The sequence below is a fragment of the Doryrhamphus excisus genome, linkage group LG4 (genome assembly GCF_037039965.1).
Source record: "Doryrhamphus excisus strain RoL-2023G ecotype Guam linkage group LG4, RoL_Dexc_Guam_v1.1, whole genome shotgun sequence".
NCBI classification, from domain to species: domain Eukaryota; kingdom Metazoa; phylum Chordata; class Actinopteri; order Syngnathiformes; family Syngnathidae; genus Doryrhamphus; species Doryrhamphus excisus.
This window is the reverse complement of record NC_136360.1, coordinates 22658155-22679563: the sequence shown is the minus strand read 5'-3', so window position 1 is coordinate 22679563 and position 21409 is coordinate 22658155. Positions and strand designations below refer to the sequence as shown.

At 38.9% G+C, this 21409-nt stretch overlaps 1 protein-coding gene across 1 annotated transcript; it reads left to right on the top strand.

Annotated features, from left to right (window-relative positions):
- Positions 1-1778: 1778 nt before the first annotated feature.
- jak3 (Janus kinase 3 (a protein tyrosine kinase, leukocyte)) lies at positions 1779-20427 on the top strand. Its single transcript, XM_058072371.2, has 24 exons — positions 1779-1791; positions 5527-5733; positions 5828-5945; positions 6536-6653; positions 7443-7588; positions 7771-8074; positions 8161-8283; positions 8358-8515; positions 8587-8698; positions 8789-8969; positions 9059-9183; positions 10855-10986; positions 11065-11152; positions 13852-13976; positions 14045-14183; positions 14256-14407; positions 15765-15915; positions 16006-16133; positions 17289-17478; positions 18092-18216; positions 18313-18485; positions 18919-19036; positions 19837-19950; positions 20236-20427. Exons 2-24 carry the CDS (start codon positions 5535-5537, stop codon positions 20353-20355), a joined length of 3339 nt encoding a protein of 1112 aa, XP_057928354.2. The 5' UTR covers positions 1779-1791; positions 5527-5534; the 3' UTR covers positions 20356-20427.
- The last annotated feature ends 982 nt before the right edge of the window (positions 20428-21409 follow it).

Genomic DNA, 21409 nt, shown 5'->3' with positions numbered 1-21409 from the left:
CCGCCACGACAATACCACTCGGATACTGTGAACATCCAGTAGCAACACAACATTTTAGCATGACTACTATTTTGATGAAAAATATACTGAACCAGGGCTGCACAGTGACCGAGTGGTTAGCACACAGGCTTCGCAGCTAGGAGACCCAAGTTCAATTCCATCCTCAGCCATCTCTATGTGGAGTTTGCATGTTCTCCCCGTTGATGTGTGGGTTTTCTCCGGGTACTCCGGTTTCCTCCCACATTCCAAAAACATGCTAGGTTAATTAGCCACTCCAAATTGTCCATAGGTATGAATGTGAGTGTGAATGGTTGTAATAATAATGTAATAAGTAATGTAGGGGCACCACAGGGGACAGTCCTGTGTCCATTTCTGTTGACTCCGTACACGTCTGATTTCCAGTACATGCCACCTGCAGAAGTTCTCTGATGACTCTGCAGTGGTTGGGTGAATCAGAGACGGACAGGAAGTGGAGTGCAGGACAGCGATTGCTGACTTTGTAGAGTGGTCCCATGCAAACCATCTGCTCCTGAATATGAACAAGACCAAGGATGTGGTGATGCAGTGGGACCCATCACCATTCGGGGCCAGGAGGGGGCAGTAGTGGACCGATACAAATACTTGTGCCAAGCCAAACAAGCTGTCAATCATTAATTTTCCATTTTTTTTGTTTTGGTGACTACTTTACATTTATGTACCTGGTCATTAGTTTCTCAGCAAATACTCTAAACCAGGGGTCTCAAACATGCGGGCCGCGGGCCAAATGTGGCCATAAGGACGCTAGTTTAGGCCCCCGCCTTGATATGAAAGTTTAATGTTAGTGCGGCCCGCGAAAGTTTGATATGGATGCTGTATGGTATCATGTACCCAGAAAAAATTATTACGTTTGATTCATGTTCATGTTAAAGGTTAAATAACTGTTAATAATTATCCTCCCTATCCGTGTGGAAGTGGTAAGTTTTTGGCTATTTAAGTTGAAAGGAAATAACTTGAAGGCTACCGTTTAGGTCGCTAGCTCTCTAGTTTGCGAGTTAGCATGTGTCTCAAGACCCTGCAGTTGCGCAATATGTTGTAAATAAAAAGAGTATAAATGTGACTATAGTCGTGTTTTGTCATGTCTACAGGGCTCTAATAATGCTTTGTTCATTTTAATCTGAAAAAAATAATTTGTCTACCCACCAACTATATGTGGTTTCTTAAGTTTTTATTATTTGCCATTTTATTATTATTATTATATTTATTTATTACTGATTGATTTTCTTTATTCTTAATTTTTTTATTTATTTTTCATCTTATTTTGTGTAGAAAAATAAAAATTAAGATATTTGAGCACAGTGGAATGTTTTATCAGCGCTTTTACAAAAAGTTTGTATATTTTTCTGTTTTTAATAAATGCGTTGTTTTTTTTTTGAAAACCTGATGTGGCCCAGTCTCACCCAGACCATAGCTCCAGTGGCCCCCAAAGTAAATTGAGTTTGAGACCCCTGGTGTAAACGAATGAATGTTGTATTTTAACTTAATCTTTTACTCTGTTTACTTGTTTTTATTCAACCGAAAATTTTCCGAGTATTTTGAAAAGCGCTATACAACTAAAATGTATTATTATTATTATTATTACAAATTGTTTTAGACGTATAGAACGTTTTGAACGCAACGGCGGACATGTTTGCAGTTTAGAATGTGTTTGTTACGGTGACAGGAAACTGCAAAGCACCTCTAAACCGAAGAGGGAAACCACAGCAGGCTTGTTGCTTCTCTTTTCCGGGGAAGATCAGAAGTGGACTTGGGCACGTAAGTGAATTAAAACATAAACTCCAATTTCAATCCTACATGATGGAAACGTAATAATGTTTCAACTGAATCACTGACTTACTGTATTGTTCCATAATTCAAAACAGGATTCTCGTTTTTATGCATTTCACACGGAAAGCAAATGTTTTTTCTGTCAAGTGCTAAAAAAAACAGCTGCCGGCGGTGACGCATTCACTTATGCTGGTAATTTGGAGATATCATTTCTAACAATCTAATGCAATATTTATGTGAGAAGTTGTGCTGCCAGCCAAGACAAATCTCCAAAACTTGTTGTGACGACTTATCGTTTAACTTAAGTAACCAAAGTAATACAGTTAGCAAACATACAAATGTCTTGCAGCAGGAGTTGTTCTTTTTACAGAGCGCATAAGATAACATAAGATAACATACAATAAGATAAGATAACATAAGATAACATAAGATAAGATAACATGAGATAACATACAATAAGATAAGATAACATAAGATAACATAAGATAACATAAGATAAGATAACATAAGATAACACAAGATAAGATAACATAAGATAACATACAATAAGATAAGATAACATACAATAAGATAAGATACAATAAGATAACATAAGATAACACAAGAAAAGATAACATAAGATAACATACAATAAGATAACATACAATAGGATACATTAGACAACATAAGATAAGATACAATAAGATAAGATAAGATACAATAAGATAAGATAACATAAGATAAGATACAATAAGACAAGATAACATACAATAAGATAAAATAAGATAAGATAACAAAACATACAATAAGATAAGATAACATAAAATAAGATACAATGAAATAAGAAAACATACAATAAGATAACATAAGATAAGATAATATAAAATAAGATACAATAAGATAAGATAACATACAATAAGATAACATAAGATAAGATAACATAAGATAAGATAACATAAGATAAGATACAATAAGATAACATAAGATAAGATAACATAAGATAAGATACAATAAGATAACATAAGATAACATAAGATAAGATACAATAAGATAACATAAGATAAGATAACATAAGATAACATAAGATAAGATAACATAAGATAACATAAGATACAATAAGATAACATAAGATAAGATAACATAAGATACAATAAGATAACATAAGATAAGATACAATAAGATAACATAAGATAAGATACAATAAGTTAAGATAACATACAATAAGATAATATAAGATAAGATACAATAAGATAAGATAACATACAATAAGATAACATAAGATAAGATACAATAAGTTAAGATAACATACAATAAGATAACATAAGATAACATAAGATAAGATACAATAAGATAAGATAACATACAATAAGATAACATAAGATAAGATACAATAAGATAAGATAACATACAATAAGATAACATAAGATAAGATAACATAAGATAAGATACAATAAGATAAGATAACATACAATAAGATAACATAAGATAAGATACAATAAGTTAAGATAACATACAATAAGATAACATAAGATAACATAAGATAAGATGGCTGCACGGCCTCCAAGTGGTTGGTGAACAGGCCTCACAGATCGTGATAACCGAGTCAATTCCACCCTCGGCCATCTTAGTGTGGACTCCTCTGTGCATGCTAGGTTAATGAATTATCCTAGCATAATTAGGGAAGTGAATTAACTTTCATTAAGTATACAATACACTAAAACTTGGATTCCACCAAAAAATAAAAAAAAAAGAAAACAGCATAACAATGTTTCAACTGTCAGAATCATGGCAGGATTCGTTAAACGTTAATTATTTTTTTTATCGGTAAAGTTCAAAGAAAACGAATCATCTTCTAATTTAGATATTTGCAATAATCAAATACAATATTTATGTGTGAAGTTGTGTTGCCGGCCAAAAAAACAAATCAGCAAAACTTGTGACGACTTGCCATTTAAGCTAAGTAATGAACAAAGTAACATAATAAAGTAAGCAAACCTAGAAATGCCTTGCAGCAGTTGTCCTTTTTTCAAAACACATCAGTGATGCCACGGCACATGGATTGACATCCACTTTGCCTGACAATATTTGAGTTATGACTCAAATACAACACCAGGTCACGGACCGCCCACTCAATAAACATAGCACAAATAAAACGTCCTACTTTGATTAATTATATGATTATACAATTGATTTTTTTTTTTTTTTTGGAAAAGAAAATATTTATCGAAGCGCATATGTTATGTAATTGTGCCGTCATGAATAGTTGCGTCCTATTTAATGCGTTCTTAGCTGTTTTGTTTAGTAGCTTTAAAGCAGGGGTCTCAAACTCAATTTACCTGGGAGCCACTGGAGCTAGGGTCTGGGCGAGGCTGGGCCGCATCAGGTTTTCCTAAAAAAAACAAAAAAAAACGCATTTATTAAAAACAGAAAAATATACAAACTTTTTCAGTGCTTTGGTTCCGATTTTCTACAATAAAAGCTCTGATAAAACATTCCACTGTTCTCAAATATCTTACTTTTTATTTTTCTACACAAAATAAGATGAAAAATAAATAAACAAATCAAGAATAAAGAAAATCAATCAGTAATAAATAAATATAATAATAATAATAAAACAGCAAATAATAAAAATTTAAGAAACCACATATAGTTGGTGGGTAGACAAATGATTTTTTTCACATTAAAATGAACAAAGCATTATTAGAGCCCTGTAGACATGACAAAACACGACTATAGTCACATTTATACTCTTTTTATTTACAACATATTGCGCAACTGCAGGGTCTTGAGACACATGCTAACTCGCAAACTAGAGAGCTAGCCACCTAAACGGTAGCCTTCAAGTTATTTCCTTTCAACTTAAATAGCCAAAAACTTACCACTTCCACACGGATAGGGAGGATAACTATTAACAGTTATTTAACCTTTAACATGAACATTAATCAAACGTAATAATTTTTTCTGGGTACATGATACCATACAGCATCCATATCAAACTTGCGCGGGCCGCACTAACATTAAACTTTCATATCAAGGCGGGGGCCTCAAACTAGTGTCCTGTGGGCCACATTTGGCTCGCAGGCCGCATGTTTGAGACCCCTGCTGTACAGTATCATGTACCCAGAAAAAAATATTACATTTGATTAATGTTCATGTTAAAGGTTAAATAACTGTTAATAGTTATCCTCCCTATCCGTGTGGAAGTGGTAAGTTTTTGGCTATTTAAGTTGAAAGGAAATAACTTGAAGGCTACCGTTTAGGTGGCTAGCTCTCTAGTTTGCGAGTTAGCATGTGTCTCAAGACCCTGCAGTTGCGCAATATGTTGTAAATAAAAAGAGTATAAATGTGACTATAGTCGTGTTTTGTCATGTCTACAGGGCTCTAATAATGCTTTGTTCATTTTAATATGAAAAAAATTTGTCTACCCACCAACTATATGTGGTTTCTTAAGTTTTTATTATTTGCCGTTTTATTATTATTATTATATTTATTTATTTCTGATTATTTTTCATCTTATTTTGTGCAGAAAATTGGAACCAAAGCGAAGTTTTTTAAATTTTTTTGTTTTTAATAAATGCGTTTTTTTTTTTGTCTCACCCAGACCCTAGCTCCAGTGGCCCCCAAGTAAATTGAGTTTGAGACCCCTGGTCTCCATTCACTCTTGTAATAAAAACTAATACAAACATAACAAGTTGGTGATGGAAAGAACTACACTTAATGATACTGTGGTTATTTTATCCTCAGAAGCATCCATGGATCTCAATCAGGAGGAGTTTACTCCTCTGATAGTCAGAGACCGTGGAGGAAGCCAGAGGTCCAGCACCAGTACTGGTCCCAGCTTACAAGTACAGGTCTACTTCCTCCCTCTCACTAAGGATGCATCAACAATACACGTATCAGCTGGGCACATCTCTGCTGAAGATATCTGCATCCAAGCAGCCAAAAGATGCGGTAAGACGTATTATTCTTCACCGAGGCTTCCTGCTTGAACTTTTGTCTTATTTTTTTTTATTTTTTGCATGCTATATTTGTTTTATTTCTCCAGAAATTTTACCAGTTTACCAAAGTCTTTTTGGTTTGGCATCTGGTGACCTATCATTCTGGTATCCTCCATCACACGTGTTCAAAACAGAAGAAAACATACACGTCCGCTTCAGACTCAGGTAGGAGTATTTCCTCCGGAAATAGTTGATTTTTTTTTATATAGCATTGAAAATTCACTAGGGCGGCACGGCGGTACAGTGGTTAGCGCGCAGACCAGGGTTCAATTCCACCCTCGGCCATCTCTGTGTGGAGTTTTCCTCCCACATTCCAAAAACATGCTAGGTTAATTAGCGACTCCAAATTGTCCATAGGTATGAATGTGAGTGTGAATGGTTGTTTGTCTATATGTGCCCTGTGATTGGCTGGCTGGCCACCAGTCCAGGGTGTACCCCGCCTCTCGCCTGAAGACAGCTGGGATAGGCTCCAGCACCCCCACGACAGTATCACTCGAATACTGTGAACATCCAGCAGCAACACAACATTTTGGCATGACTACTATTTTGATGAAAAATATACTGAACCAGAGCTGCACAGTGGACGGGTGGTTAGCACACAGGCTTCACAGCTAGGAGACCCAAGTTCAATTCCACCTCTCGGCTATCTCTGTGTAACTGTCAATAACTGTCATTTTTTTTGGTTCTGATAAAATAAAGGCCTTGTCAGATGTCAATCAAGATGTTAATGACTTTTTTTCTTCCCTAATGTTCAGGTATTTCTTTGGAAACTGGTATGGACAAGGACCACGAAGGTCATATCGCTACACTCTGACCAGAGATGGAATCAGTCCTGTGTTTGACTACAAAGTCATTGACTACCTCTTTGCTCAGGTAAGGAAAAACATCTTCATTCACGTGCACGTTCATCAATGTGCTTAGCTGTGTAAACAAGAGTTATACAACAAGTTAAGCTTGATGTTATTGATTTTTAAGGGGAAACATGCGGCTGCACGGTGGTCTAGTGGTTAGCACGCAGACCTCACTGCTAGGAGACCAGGGTTCAATTCCACCCTCGCATGTTCGCATGTAGTTTGCATGTTCTCCCAGTGCATGCGTGGGTTTTCTCCGGGTACTCCGGTTTCCTCCCACATTCCAAAAACATGCTAGGTTAATTAGCGACTCCAAATTGTCCATAGGTATGAATGTGAGTGTGAATGGTTGTTTGTCTATATGTGCCCTGTGATTGGCTGGCCACCAGTCCAGGGTGTACCCTACCTCTTGCACAATTTTTTTTCACTAGTAAAAAATAAAAATAAAAAAATTAAAAAAAATAAATAAATAAAAATAAAATAAATATAAATAAAATAAATAAAATTAAATTAAATAAAAATAATTAAAAAAATATAAAATAAAATTAAAATAAAATTCACTAGTTAACATCTTGCAGTTGTTTTAAAAACATTGTGTTCATATCGACCAGGGGTGGGCAAATATTTTGACTGGTGGGCCGCTTTGAGTTAACACAGGCTTCACAGCTAGGAGACCCAAGTTCAATTCCATGTGAGGAAAAAGCGGTAGAAAATGAATGAATGAATGGTTTCTCCCCAAAATCCTTGTCGCGTTTAATGTTTTGAAAATGTGATTAATTTCTATGATACTGATTTTTTTGGGGGGGTACAGGTACGAAGTGACTTTATCAGGGGCGAAGCGGGGGTGACTCCGCCTTTGAGCACTCAAGAAGAATGCCTTGGACTTGCAGTGCTGGATTTGTGGAGGATGGCGAAGGAGCATCATCTGAGCGTCAGGGATCTCTGCAAGACTGTCAGGTACTGACTTCGAAAAGGGGTCTAAGTTGGAACTGGAAAGTTCCCGACTCAATCCCCCTGGGTTTCTCTCAGTTTTTGTTGCAGTACCCTTAAGACTTAAGACAAGTTTCTGTGTAGCTCTTTTGACTAAAGTCGCTGAAAAGGAAAATAACGTAAGAATTCTATGCGCTCTTTCCCTTCAGCTACAAATCGTGCCTTCCTGCGTCACACCGCCGCGACATACAGAAACGGAATCGCCTGGACCGCTATCGAATCAGAACCACTCTGAAGCGTTTCCTTTTAAAAGTCGGAAGCCGCTCAGTGGACGAGTGCAGCTTGAAACTGAAATACCTGGTAGAAATGGCTGGAATTGTTCCCGACGTAGGAAGCGAAGTCTACTTTGTGAGCGCTGGTTCTTCCCATTCCGGCGGAACGTTCAGTCACATGAGAGTCGGTGGCGAAACTGGTATTCAAACCAGTGGAAGTTGTCAGCCTAATGGTTCCTTGGTGAGAACAAACGTCAAGAATCGTGATGATTCTAATAGTTAGAATTATAGTGGAATAATAAGTAAAATGGTAATCTTATTTTGTAGGAGTGGCAAACCTTCTGTGATTTCCAGGACATCATTTCGATTAGCATCGAACGGATATCCCATGAGCTGGTTCTCCAAGACAGCAGGATGGTGACAGTGACTCGTCATGACGACCGATGTCTGGTAAAAGATGACATTGCTTCTACCTATCAAAAAAACCAACGATAAAACATTTTTTATATGATTTTGTTCCAAAGGAAGCCAATTTCCAGACTCTCAAAGAAGCGTTATCATTTGTATCGCTTGTTGATGGCTACTTCAGACTGACCGTAGACTCCAACCACTACTTCTGTCAGGACGTTGCCCCTGAAAGTATTCTGGATGGTATCAAAAACCACTGCCACGGACCAATCACGTGAGTCCTTTTCACGGATTATTCCGTTGTACTCTAATGACGACTCTTAATGACTATATTCCGCCGATCAGATCAGAGTTTGCGGTCGACAAATTGAAAAAATCCGGATCTAAAAGTGGAACGTTCTTACTCCGACAGAGTCCCAAAACGTTTGATAACTTCTTTCTCACTGTCTGTATTCAGGTACTGTAAATGTTCCCATTAAAAAAAAATCCTTCCCGATGTGCCTACCTAAGACAATATTGTGACTACATAAAATTTTTGCGCCTTCAGACGTCGCTCGGACTTGATTACAAAGACTGTCTCATCGTTAAGAACGACTTTTACCGTCTTCCTGGTGTCCAGCAGTCCTTTTCCAGTTTGAGAGAGCTCACCGGTTTTTACCGACAACATAAACTGCTGCTGGATCGCGTACCGGCAAAGCTCGACCGATGCTGTCCACCCCAACCCAAAGGTCGGTTGCCACTTCCACAACATGACGCCATTTTTAAGCGTGCTTTGCTAAGCATATCAAAAAAAATATGTTTCCTGATCCCTCTATAGAGTTCACGAATCTCATCATCATACGCGACGGCAGTTCTGTAGAGGCTCGACGGTCCCCAACACCTGAGAGGAAAAAATGTAGTCATATCCAGTTCCACATGATCAAATATGAAGACCTAAAATGGGTATGTTGTCATAATCTTCTCATAAGAAATCATCTAAACCAGATAATATGTTCAGGATACCCAAAAATGTTAACACAAAACTCTTTTAATATACTACATACCAGGGGTCTCAAACTCAATTTACCTGGGAACCAATGGAGCTAGGGTCTGGGCGAGGCTGGGCCGCATCAGGTTTTCCTAAAAAAAAAAAACAAAAAAAAAACGCATTTATTAAAAACAGAAAAATATACAAACTTGTTCAGTGCTTTGGTTCCGATTTCTACAATAAAACATTCCACTGTTCTCAAATATCTTAATTTTTATTTTTCTGCACAAAATAAGATGAAAAATAAATAAACAAATCAAGAATAAAGAAAACTAATCAATCAGTAATAAATAAATAAATATAATAATAATAATAATAAAACGGCAAATAATAAAAACTTAAGAAACCACATATAGTTGGTGGGTAGACAAATTATTATTTTTTCAGATTAAAATGAACAAAGCATTATTAGAGCCCTGTAGACATGACAAAACACGACTATAGTCACATTTATACTCTTTTTATTTTAACATATTGCGCAACTGCAGGGTCTTGAGACACATGCTAACTCGCAAACTAGACCGCTAGCGACCTAAACGGTAGCCTCCAAGTTATTTCCTTTAAACTTAATAGCCAAAAACTTACCACTTCCACACGGATAGGGAGGATAATTATTAACAGTTATTTAACCTTTAACATGAACATGAATCAAACGTAATAATTTTTTCTGGGTACATGATACCATACAGCATCCATATCAAACTTGCGCGGGCCGCACTAACATTAAACTTTCATATCAAGGCCCGCGGGCCACGTGTTTGAGACCCCTGGAGTAGACAGTATTGCTGGTGCCTCATATTTATTGAGAGTGGTACTGTAGTCCTACATAATCTGATATACACTTGTCCATGTATTATTTTAGGCACTGTTCATTGTACTCAACATTTCCAGGTCAACTTTTTTTTGGCAATTGCACAATTAGAAATTGCACATTTTCTGAAATTTTACAAAAGTTTATGTGTGAGGTGGCACCCCTAAATCTCGATGGATTTCCTCAAAACTTTGCAAAAGACATTTTAATGTTCATTAGAAAAAACATTTTTTTTTTATTGGTACCTTATATTTCTTAGGTATACATTTTGAGTGTTAAGTTGCTGTGTGATGAGTGTAGCATTATTTGTAAAATGACACCATGAGTAAATTACCACCTGCTATTTCTAGTGGGTTGACAAGCTGGCCATGACTGTACTGATAGCTCGAGATTGTTGATTATTTGAAGTATTAGCAGTAGTAAAGAGTCGCGAATGCTGAATCGCAAATATTTTGTTACCTACCTTACCATTAAACAAATAAGCACCAGTGACAAGCTAAAAAAAAAAACACTAAACAATTCTAAAAGTCTGTTTTGAATGACTTTTTGGATTGTATTTTACATTTCTATGACCAGACAAATTTCCAAGTAAACATTTTGGCAATTGCACATTTTCTGAAATTTTACAAAAGTTTATGTGTGAGGTGGCACCCCTAAATCTCAATGGAATTTAAAATTTCCCATTCATCGTCAATATCGGTTCTAGTTGTATGACCTGGCAAAATTCTAGCAAAATCCAATATTGGTTCTGTATTTCTTTCCTCCTCCTATAAAGGGTGAAAGCCTTGGACAAGGATCCTTTACTCGGGTTTTTAAAGGCTCCAAAATAGACATCCGTGATGGGGAGAAACATGTGACGGATGTTCTGCTGAAAGAACTCAACGGTGTTCACAAGAACTGCTGGGAAGTGAGTTTCATCTGATGGAAATGTTGTTTCGATCAATGTTGAAACCGAGGATGTTGACTTGTCATTTCTGTCACTCAGTCTTTTTTCGAAGCTGCCAGCATCATGAGTCAAATCTCGCACAAGCACCTTCTTTTGGTTTACGGTATCAGCGTTCATGGAACAAAAAGTAAGTTGAAAACTTGAGATTGTACAAGTAGTGGTCAAAAGATTTGTTAATTTTCACATAATCTGCTGCTTCACTATACTCCGGATTGTTCTGAAGAGTCATAAGATAAATGGCAATTAATTACAAAGTCGCGCTTTGTTCATGAAAATGAACGAATCCCCCAAAAAACATTATCCTGATCGAGTGAGAATAATAAGGACTTCACAGGCAAGGACTTTGCTGCTAGTAGGATGGCACCTAATCCAACCATTTATCAGATCAATAAGAACTTCAAGAAGAGAGGTTCAAATGTTGCAAAAAAGGCTTCCGGGCCAGAAACTCCAGCAAGCGTCTGTACCGTGTCTGAAAATTTAGTTGCAACATCAGTCAGTAATGGGGTACTCCGGTTTCCTCCCACATTCCAAAAACATGCTAGGTTAATTAGCGACTCCAAATTGTCCATAGGTATGAATGTGAGTGTGAATGGTTGTTAGTCTATAAGTGCCCTGTGATTGGCTGGCCACCAGTCCAGGGTGCACCCCGCCTCTCTTGCCCGAAGACAGCTGGGATAGGCTCCAGCACCCCCGCAACCCTCGTGAGGAAAAAGCGGTAGAAAATAAATGAATGAATGAATTTTGGATGACGCACAGTGGACAAGTGGTTACCACGCAGGCCTCACAGCTAGGAGACCCAAGATCAATTCCAACCTCGGCTATCGCTGTGTGGAGTTTGCATGTTCTCCCCGTGCATGGAGGCTCCAGCACCCCTTGCGACCCTTGTGAGGAAAAGCGGTAGAAAATGAATGAAACTAGTTATTACTATTAACATGGAAAATGGAAAAGCTTATATTTTTGTATGTAGTTTTGCATGTATTTGTATGTAGGTATTTTGTATGTTATCTTACATATTAAAGGGTCCCTGACATGACTTATCAACTTTTCAAATTCATTCATTTTCTACCGCTTATCCTCACGAGGGTCGCAGGGGATGCTGGAGCCTATCCCAGCTGTTTTCAGGCGAGAGGCGGGGTACACCCTGGACTGGTGGTCTGCCTCTCAGTCATCAGAAAGGGCTGGATGTGTTAGAGGTACTGGAGGTACTTCCACCATCCAGGGGAGAGTGCGCATGATGCAGCAGGTAGATGACAGCATTATCATCATCAACATTTTTGCTTGTAAAACCATTATATTGTTGTTGTTTTTTTGCTTGCAACTTTTTTTTTTCTTTCAAATCAAATTTTTTGCTTGCGAATCGTTTTTTTTTTAAACTTGCAAAGTTTTGTTTTGTTTGTTTGCGACAATTTTTTTTTCTTGCAAATCCAGTTTTTGCTTGCAAATCATTATTTTTATTTGATTGGATAAAAAGACACAAATTTCTCTGCATAACTTTTTACTTGGGGAACTTTTACTTACCATAAAAGGCTGTCAAAAATTATGTACAAAACCCGTGCAATAAACCATGTAAGTACACCCGGTCCTGGTCAACATGTATATAACTATAGTCATTCATTTTTTTACCTGGAGCTTATCCCGGCTGTCTTCGGGCTAGAGGCGGGGTACACCCTGGACCGGTGGCCAGCCAATCACAGGGCACATATAGACAAACAACCATTCACACTCACATTCATACCTATAAACAGTTATTATGTCATCTTTTTGGGACTTTTTCCCAGTTTTTTCAATGCGTAGTTTTTCTTCCTTAATTTTTAAAAATGTTTTTTTTTTTTTTTTTCCAAATATTTAAACTTTTTTCAGTTAAGTTTCTATGCCGCTTACCCTCACTAGGATTGTGGGGGTATGCTGGAGCCTATCCCAGCTGACTTCAGGCAAAAGGCGGGGTACACCCTGGACTGGTGGCCAGCCAATCACAGGGCACATATAGACAAACAACCATTCACACTCACATTCATACCTATGGACAATTTGGAGTGGCTAATTAACCTAGCATGTTTTTGGAATGTGGGAGGAAACCGGAGTACCCGGAGAAAACCCACGCATGCACGGGGAGAACATGCAAACTCCACATAGAGATGGCCGAGGGTGGAATTGAACCCTAGTCTCCTAGCTGTGACACCTGTGTGCTAACCACCCGACCGCTGTGCAGCCCTGGTTCAGTATATTTTTCATCAAAATAGTAGTCATGCCAAAATGTTGTGTTGCTGCTGGATGTTCACAGTATCCGAGTGATACTGTCATGGGGGTGCTGGAGCCTGTCCCAGCTGTCTTGGGGCAAGAGGTGGGGTACACCCTGGACTGGTGGCCAGCCAATCACAGGGCACATATAGACAAACAACCATTCACACTCACATTCATACCTATGGACAATTTGGAGTGGCTAATTAACCTAGCCTGTTTTTGGAATGTGGGAGGAAACTGGAATACCCGGAGAAAACTCCACACAGAGATGGCCGAAGGTGGAATTGAATTTGCGTCTCCTAGCTGTGTGGCCTGCACGCTAACCACTCTACCACCGTGCAGCTATAAAGGTAATTTGAGAAGAAGAAATTTACCATTCGCTTTCAAAATGGATCAATGGAAAATAGAAATAATGACAAATAATCCATAACTTATTTAAGCAAAGGTGATGTCAGGGACCCTTTAAAATGAAAACAATGCAAGTTTTGGCGCGGAGACCAGCTCTGATGATTGAAGCTTCACCTCGCATCACTTTGACCCTTTGCCAACTTGCGAGTGCAGCTGTTAAAGCAAACGTCTTTGCAGACATCATGGTCCAAGAGTTTGTGAAGTACGGCGCCCTCGACCTTTACCTAAAGAGGGGGAGATCCGTGTCAGTGAGCTGGAAACTTGACGTCGCCAAACAACTCGCCTGTGCTCTCAACTTTCTGGTGAGGAAACGATTTCTGTTGTGGATGTCATGAAACGTTGAAAAGCGTGACGGCCGTGTTCCTTACAGGAAGAAAAGAACATTGTTCATGGAAATATCTGTGCCAAAAACGTGCTACTGGCCAGAGAAGGCGACATAACGAAGGGCAGCTCTCCTTTCATCAAACTAAGCGACCCTGGTATCAGCGTTGCCATGATAGGCAGAGATGGTAAAGAACATTGAAGAGTATTGATGTATGTATGTATTGATGCATACATACACACTTCTGTATGCTCTTCAGTTATCCTAGACAGAATTCCCTGGGTGGCGCCTGAGGTACTGAAGGCCCCAGACAACCTGACCTTGGAGAGTGATAAGTGGAGCTTTGGCGCCACTGTGTGGGAAATCTTTAACGGTGGTAACGCGCCGCTTCAAGACTGGGACCTTCAACAGGTATGTTCAGTTCAAAGAAACAGTAAAGTGGCCATTAAGGTGCATCAAATTTGAATGGGAAATTTTAAATTCATGTCTTTTGGGTTTTTTTTTTAGGGGGGGTCATGTGTGAACAGTCCATGGGGGGGTAAAGTATGTGCTTGGGGTCTTAGGAGAGCTGGTGGGTTGTGCTGCACAGTGCCTAAAATAATACATGGACAAGTGTATATCACATTATGTAGGACTACAGTACCACTCTCGATAAATATGAGGCATCAGCAATACTGTCTACTCCAGGGGTCTCAAACACGCGGCCCGCGGGACACTAGTTTGAGGCCCCCGCCTTGATATGAAAGTTTAATGTTAGTGCGGCCCGCGCAAGTTTGATATGGATGCTGTATGGTATCATGTACCCAGAAAAAATTATTACGTTTGATTCATGTTCATGTTAAAGGTTAAATAACTGTTAATAGTTATCCTCCCTATCCGTGTGGAAGTGGTAAGTTTTTGGCGATTTAAGTTGAAAGGAAATAACTTGAAGGCTACCGTTTAGGTCGCTAGCGCTCTAGTTTGCGAGTTAGCATGTGTCTCAAGACCCTGCAGTTGCACAATGTTTTAAATAAAAAGAGTATAAATGTGACTATAGTCGTGTTTTGTCATGTCTACAGGGCTCTAATAATGCTTTGGTAATTTTAATCTGAAAAAAATAATTTGTCTACCCACCAACTAGAGCTTTTATTGTAGAAAATCGGAACCAAAGCACTGAAAAAGTTTGTATATTTTTCTGTTTTTAATAAATGCGTTTTTTTTGGGGGGGGGGGGGACCTGATGCAGCCCAGTCTCACCCAGACCCTAGCTCCAGTGGCCCCAAGTAAATTGAGTTTGAGACCCCTGATCTACTCTAGATTACTGTTGTTGATGTTATGCTTGCTCAGCTATTAGCTAACTGTCATTAGCAAACTGTAGCTAGCTAATGTTAGCTACAGTAGAGGCAATGAGCGCTAAATACCTATAAATATGACTACAAATCATTCAAATTACAAAAGACAAAACCGCAAATTTGCTAGTAATATGTCATAGTAGTATAAATACCAACAAAAACATAAACTGTTCACCACTTTAGTCCACAAAAACAGATGTATGGTGGCACCCCTAAATAATCATGTATTGGAAAAATATTTTCTATGTGTTGTTTCTACATATATTGGAACACTTTTAGTACCCAGCCATATCAAAATTCAATAATTGTGTTTTTTTGATGCACCCTAGTGAGCAAAACGTCCATGTGGGACTAACTGGGATTAAACGCGGTAACATGGCTTAATAGAGCAAACAGTTTCGTCAATCTCTCAGCAAAAATTCCACAATCTTATTGTAGAAGCAGCAGTTTTACAAAAGCTTCCAGCAGCTTGCGCCCTCTCAATGGACAGAACTGGCTGATCTGATCAGCCAGTGTATGAATTACGAGGCAGCCTTCAGACCTTCATGTCGCGGTCTCATCCGTGACCTCAACAGTCTCATCACATCAGGTACTGATGTTCTTCATCTTCATCAAGAGACCAATTTACAAACTATACCGACCCATGAATGAGATATTTTTTTTTATGGTTTCAAAATAGACTATGTGATACTCCACGCCACTGAACCCGTCGCACTGAACCCAGTGTGTCGAACATCCGGCCCCTCCCTGCATAACCAGACATTATTTGAGGAGCGGCACCTACGTTTTATGTCACTGCTAGGAAAGGTAGGCATGACTTCGCTGTTGTTTTTCTGGGGGGAAAATGGTGGGGGGCCTCTTAGTAGAGATGTGGGAAATGTATGTGTTGAAATATATATATATATACAAGAATGCCTCGTTTATCGCACCTAATTGGTTCGACAATTCCCACAAAGTAGGATTTAATATTAATGAAAGGATTATTTTCATAGATCATTTCAAAGTATGATTTTTGACATTATTAGAGCCCTCTAGACATTAAATAACATCCCTATAGTCATCTTCACACTCATATCATCCACTATAGTATATATAATTAGAGAAAATTTAAGACATTTAAGACAAAAATAAGACTTGTGTGTTTCAATAAGACATGTGGACAGGAAGTGGCGTTTTAGATTCAGAGCTGAAGTACAGCCACAACAGTAGTCTGTGTTATTATAATGATGATGAATATTATTATTATTATTAATTCATTTTCAACCACTTATACTCACAAGGGTCGCGGGGGTGCTGGAGCCTATCCCAGCTGTCTTCTGCCGAGGGGCGGGTACACCCTGGACTGGTGGCCAGCCAATCACAGGGCACATATAGACAAACAACCATTCACACTCACATTCATACCTATGGACAAATTTGGAGTCGCTAATTAACCTAGCATGTTTTTGGAATGTGGGAGGAAACCGGAGTACCCGGAGAAAACCCACGCATGCACGGGGAGAACATGCAAACTCCACACAGAGATGGCCGAGGATGGAATTGAACTCGGGTCTCCTAGCTGTGAAGCCTGTGTGCTAACCACCCGGCCGCTGTGCAGCCCTGGTTCAGTATATTTTTCATCAAAATAGTAGTCATGCCAAAATGTTGTGTTGCTGCTGGATGTTCACAGTATCCGAGTGATACTGTCGTGGGGGTGCTGGAGCCTATCCCAGCTGTTTTCGGGTGAGAGAGAGGCGGGGTACACCCTGGACTGGTGGCCAGCCAATCACAGAGCACATATAGACAAACAACCATTCACACTCACATTCATACCTATGGACAAATTTGGAGTCGCTAATTAACCTAGCATGTTTTTGGAATGTGGGAGGAAACCGGAGTACCCGGAGAAAACCCACGCATGCACGGATGGCCGAGAGATGGGATTGTGAGGTCTGAACTAATGTCTTTTTTTGTTTACCCCAGGGAAACTTTGGCAGGGTTGAACTGTGTCGTTATGACCCACTGGGAGATGACACGGGCGAGATGGTTGCTGTAAAGAAGCTGCAGCCCAGTAAACAATCGACCGTGGAAGACTTTCGCAAGGAGATCAAAACCCTCAGCATGTTGCACTGCGACTTCATTGTCAAGTACCGAGGTGTCTGCTACAGCATGGGTAATACAAATGTCAAATATAATACTAAAATTCAATTAAAACAGACTTTTAGGATTGTTTAGTGTTTTTTTTTTAGCTTGTTACTGGTGCTTATTTGTTTAATGGTAAGGTACGTAACAAAATATTTGCGATTCAGCATTCGCGACTCTAAGCTCCTTTACTTCATAATTACTGCTAATACTTCAAATAATCAATAATCTCAAGCTATCAGTACAGTCATGGCGAGCTTGTCAACCCACTGGAAATAGCAGGCGGTAATTACTCATGGTGTCATTTTACATATAATGCTACACTCATCACACAGCAACTTAACACTCAAAATGTATCAATACTCAAAAGTTATCAATACAAGTTTAAAATGGAAAAAAAAAAATGTTTTTACGTTTTCACATCATGCACTGCATCCCAAGCAACGCATTCATTGGTACTTACCACGGCGCTGCAATGACGTCAGTCTCCCTCTGGGCTCCGCTGTCTCCCTCTGGTGGACAGACGCAGCATTGCCGTGCCATCCATCCATGGCGCGTTATGGAAAAGTTCACAACAGAATGTGATTTTTCGGAAGTAGTTCAACTAAAATGTAAAGATAATATGTATGGATTTTTTTTCACAGGTCGTCAGGATATGAGTTTGGTGATGGAATACTTACCCCATGGAAGTCTTATTGGATATCTACAAAACAACAGACACAACATAGTCATCAGGCGTCTGTTACTTTTTGCATCACAGATATGTAAGGTTAGAACTTCCATAACAACAAATCACACTTATCGCTATCTCACATTATCTCTATAATAAATAACAATAAAAACACGTTTGACATGTCTACTCCAGGGAATGGCGTACCTGCAGACATTACGTTACGTGCACCGAGACCTGGCGGCCAGAAACATCCTCGTGGCTAGCGATTCCCTGGTGAAAATTGCGGATTTCGGACTGACTAAGATTGTTCCCTTGGATAAGGAATACTACAGAGTAACACAGCCTGGAGAGAGCCCCGTTTTCTGGTAGGTTTCCGTATCTTTGTAACAATGGTTCTCAACTGGTTTGGCTGCGGGAGCAATAGCATCCATTCATGACAATATCAAAATTGCGGAAATTTCTCCAATTTATTATATATTTCATGGACAAAAACAGTGCAGGTTTAATCTGAAGTAGTGCAAAACAAAGGAGATTCTGGAGGAGGCGTGTCCCGAACTTCTGATACAATTCCGATTTTGCAGCCTTGATTATCAGCCTGTACTGATATTGATCCCATATCAACATGAATCATACATTTATTTTGTAATGTGGGATGTTAGAAAAGCACCAACCATACATACTAAATTTGTTATCAAATGCGTAATAATGAAGTGATATTGCCGATTTTTGTATTGCACATATTTCGGTTTTGCAGTGTACAACCGTCAATCAGATAACGATTCAATCTTGTTGACGCAGGTATGCCCCAGAGTCCATCAACGAGTCCAGATTCTCCCAAAAGTCAGACGTCTGGAGTTATGGAGTTGTTCTTCATGAGCTGTTTTCCTACTGCGATGCAAAATCCAGCCCCCAAAAAGTGAGATTAATTATTGTGTAATACCGTGGTACCTCGATTTTTGTCATTAAAGAATTAGACCAAAGTTAAGCCGAAAACTGCAAAGTACGAACACCGAAGCAATTTTTCCCATACGAAATAATACAAAAAAAATGCAGTATTCTGGTCAATACTGGGCATCAGTAATAATAATGTTAATTATTTATTACCTTACATTACTTTAAATTGCACTGCATGCAGTCAGAGAAAACGTTCTCCTCCCGTTCCGTGTGGAAGTGGTACATTTTCTGCTTCTTACTGTGCTTCGTCCCCACTCGTTTTAAAGCGGCGGCCATCTCTTGTGTCCTTGCAGGGAAGCGCAATGAGGTGTAAACAAATGTAGCAATAGTGCAGCAGTGTCATATACGCTGATGTTGGTCTTTTCTTGATGTTTTAATATGGCTTATTAATATTAATTATATTATTTAATATGGATTTTTAATTGGATTATCGCATCTACTAATCAAGTAATAGCAGTCCAAAGGTGACTACAGTGGTTTTTTTTCATGTCTACAGAGCTGTATCCATATATACGAGGTCATAAACAAGTTTTCTGTGTTCTTACTACAAAACTATTTCATGTATTATTGATTCCTACTCCACGGAAATTGACTTATCTTAACCAATTAACAGCAATAAACAAGGGACGGCTGTAAAGTGGATAAATGAACATTTAACATCACTTTTCTGCTTTCTGCCATAACTAAGACATTGTACAAGAACTGAGGCAACACTTAGCAGAAAAAAAAAAGTTATACAGAATATTATCATGTATGTTTCAGCTGTGTATGCAGGAGATTGGAAACAGTGTGCACGGACTATCCATTTCGATGCATCTTCTAAATGCCCTGAAGAATAACTGGAGGTTGCCTCCTCCTCCCAACTGCCCACCGAAGGTAAATGCTGCTATTTGCTATTTCCCCTATTCATGACAGAAACCACCAAAGTGACCACAGAAGTTATTCTTATATTATTTCTGATTGTTTTTAATTTTTTCATGTGATAGGAGAATCTCTAAATGTTCTGAGCTCCTGTTTCAATGCCAGTATTGAGCAGTGTCATGATGTCAGGAAGTGTTGTAGGCCTAATTACAGCCGAGCACTTTGATTCTGCACTAATTAGTAATTTAAGTCTTGCTAAACTGCAAAGAAAATAACTAAATGTTCTCACTGTGACACAAGGTCTACGGTTTGATGACACAGTGCTGGACGTACAACTTTGAGGAGAGGCCATGTTTCTCCAGCCTGGAGGATGACATTGACAGCATCATGAGAGAAGAGAGAGAAAACCTGAAAGGCTAACTGAAGTACCGAAATGGTTCAAAAACTATTCAGGAAATCAGGTTGTCTACTTATGTGATACTTTGATTTAAAAAAGTATTAAGAATAAAGTTTGTCATTTCATTATATTGAGGTGGAGGGGACAACTAGCTTGATCAACAGTGCCATATTTACCCTACACCTCAAAGCAATATGCCGTTCAAAATATGTATAAAACTACAACCTACAAGGGTTTAAATACAACGTTTTCATACATAGACACAACTACTTTATGGCAAAATTAACAGAACAAACAACCAACATGTTAACAACTTACAGTGGCTGAAAAACACAGACGACTGCTAGCTAGCTAAACACCGGTATGTAAGTCCAGTCCATAGAACCGCCAATTCCGTAACCACTTCCGCAACCACTTCCGTAGTACGTCCGTGGCCGCCATGATGGTGAGCAAAATCCAAAAGACTTTAGTTACAGCTGAAAATACCATCCAAGAATAAAAAGATGAGGGAATGAGGGATAGTAGAAGGCACATACCAACATGTTAACAACTTACAGTGGCTGAGGAACACGGACGCTTGCTAGCTAGCTAGCTAGCTAGAACCGCCAATTCTGTAACCAATTCCGTAACCACTTCCGTAGTACGTCCTGCAAGTGTTTGGCCGCCATGATGGTGAGCGAAATCCAAAAGACTTTAGTTACAGCTGAATAGAACCGCGCAGCGTGCGATCATCACTTAATTAGAAACACACATTTTTCATTTCACATGAAGTAGAGTTGTACATTGACTGAAGTGGATGGTGAAAAGGGCGGAAGTAGTCCCGAAGTTGGAGCCCAAGCATTTGAAAGACTGACAAACCGGTGCGTTCAAGGAGTGCAGTAAAAAAATACACTTGGAATAGTTGAGGTTATGAGAATTTCTTGCCACTACCTAACTTTATAATTCCGATTTGACCGCTGTGACCTGGCTTCAAGGCTCCTGTGTCTAATTTAATTTTACATTTTTAAAACAAGACCTCAGGGAGGATGACGCCCCCTCCTCCTTCTCAATACTTTATGACAGCACACATTTACACAC

What these genes read in the sequence shown, in the direction of transcription:
- jak3 (XM_058072371.2), top strand. Translation starts at nt 5,535, where the DNA reads ATGGATCTCAATCAGGAGGAGTTTACTCCTCTGATAGTCAGAGACCGT. An exon ending in CACGTCCGCTTCAGACTCAG is followed by an intron (nt 5,946 to 6,535) that starts GTAGGAGTATTT and finishes CCTAATGTTCAG; the next exon opens with GTATTTCTTTGGAAACTGGT. An exon ending in CTGTCCACCCCAACCCAAAG is followed by an intron (nt 8,970 to 9,058) that starts GTCGGTTGCCAC and finishes ATCCCTCTATAG; the next exon opens with AGTTCACGAATCTCATCATC.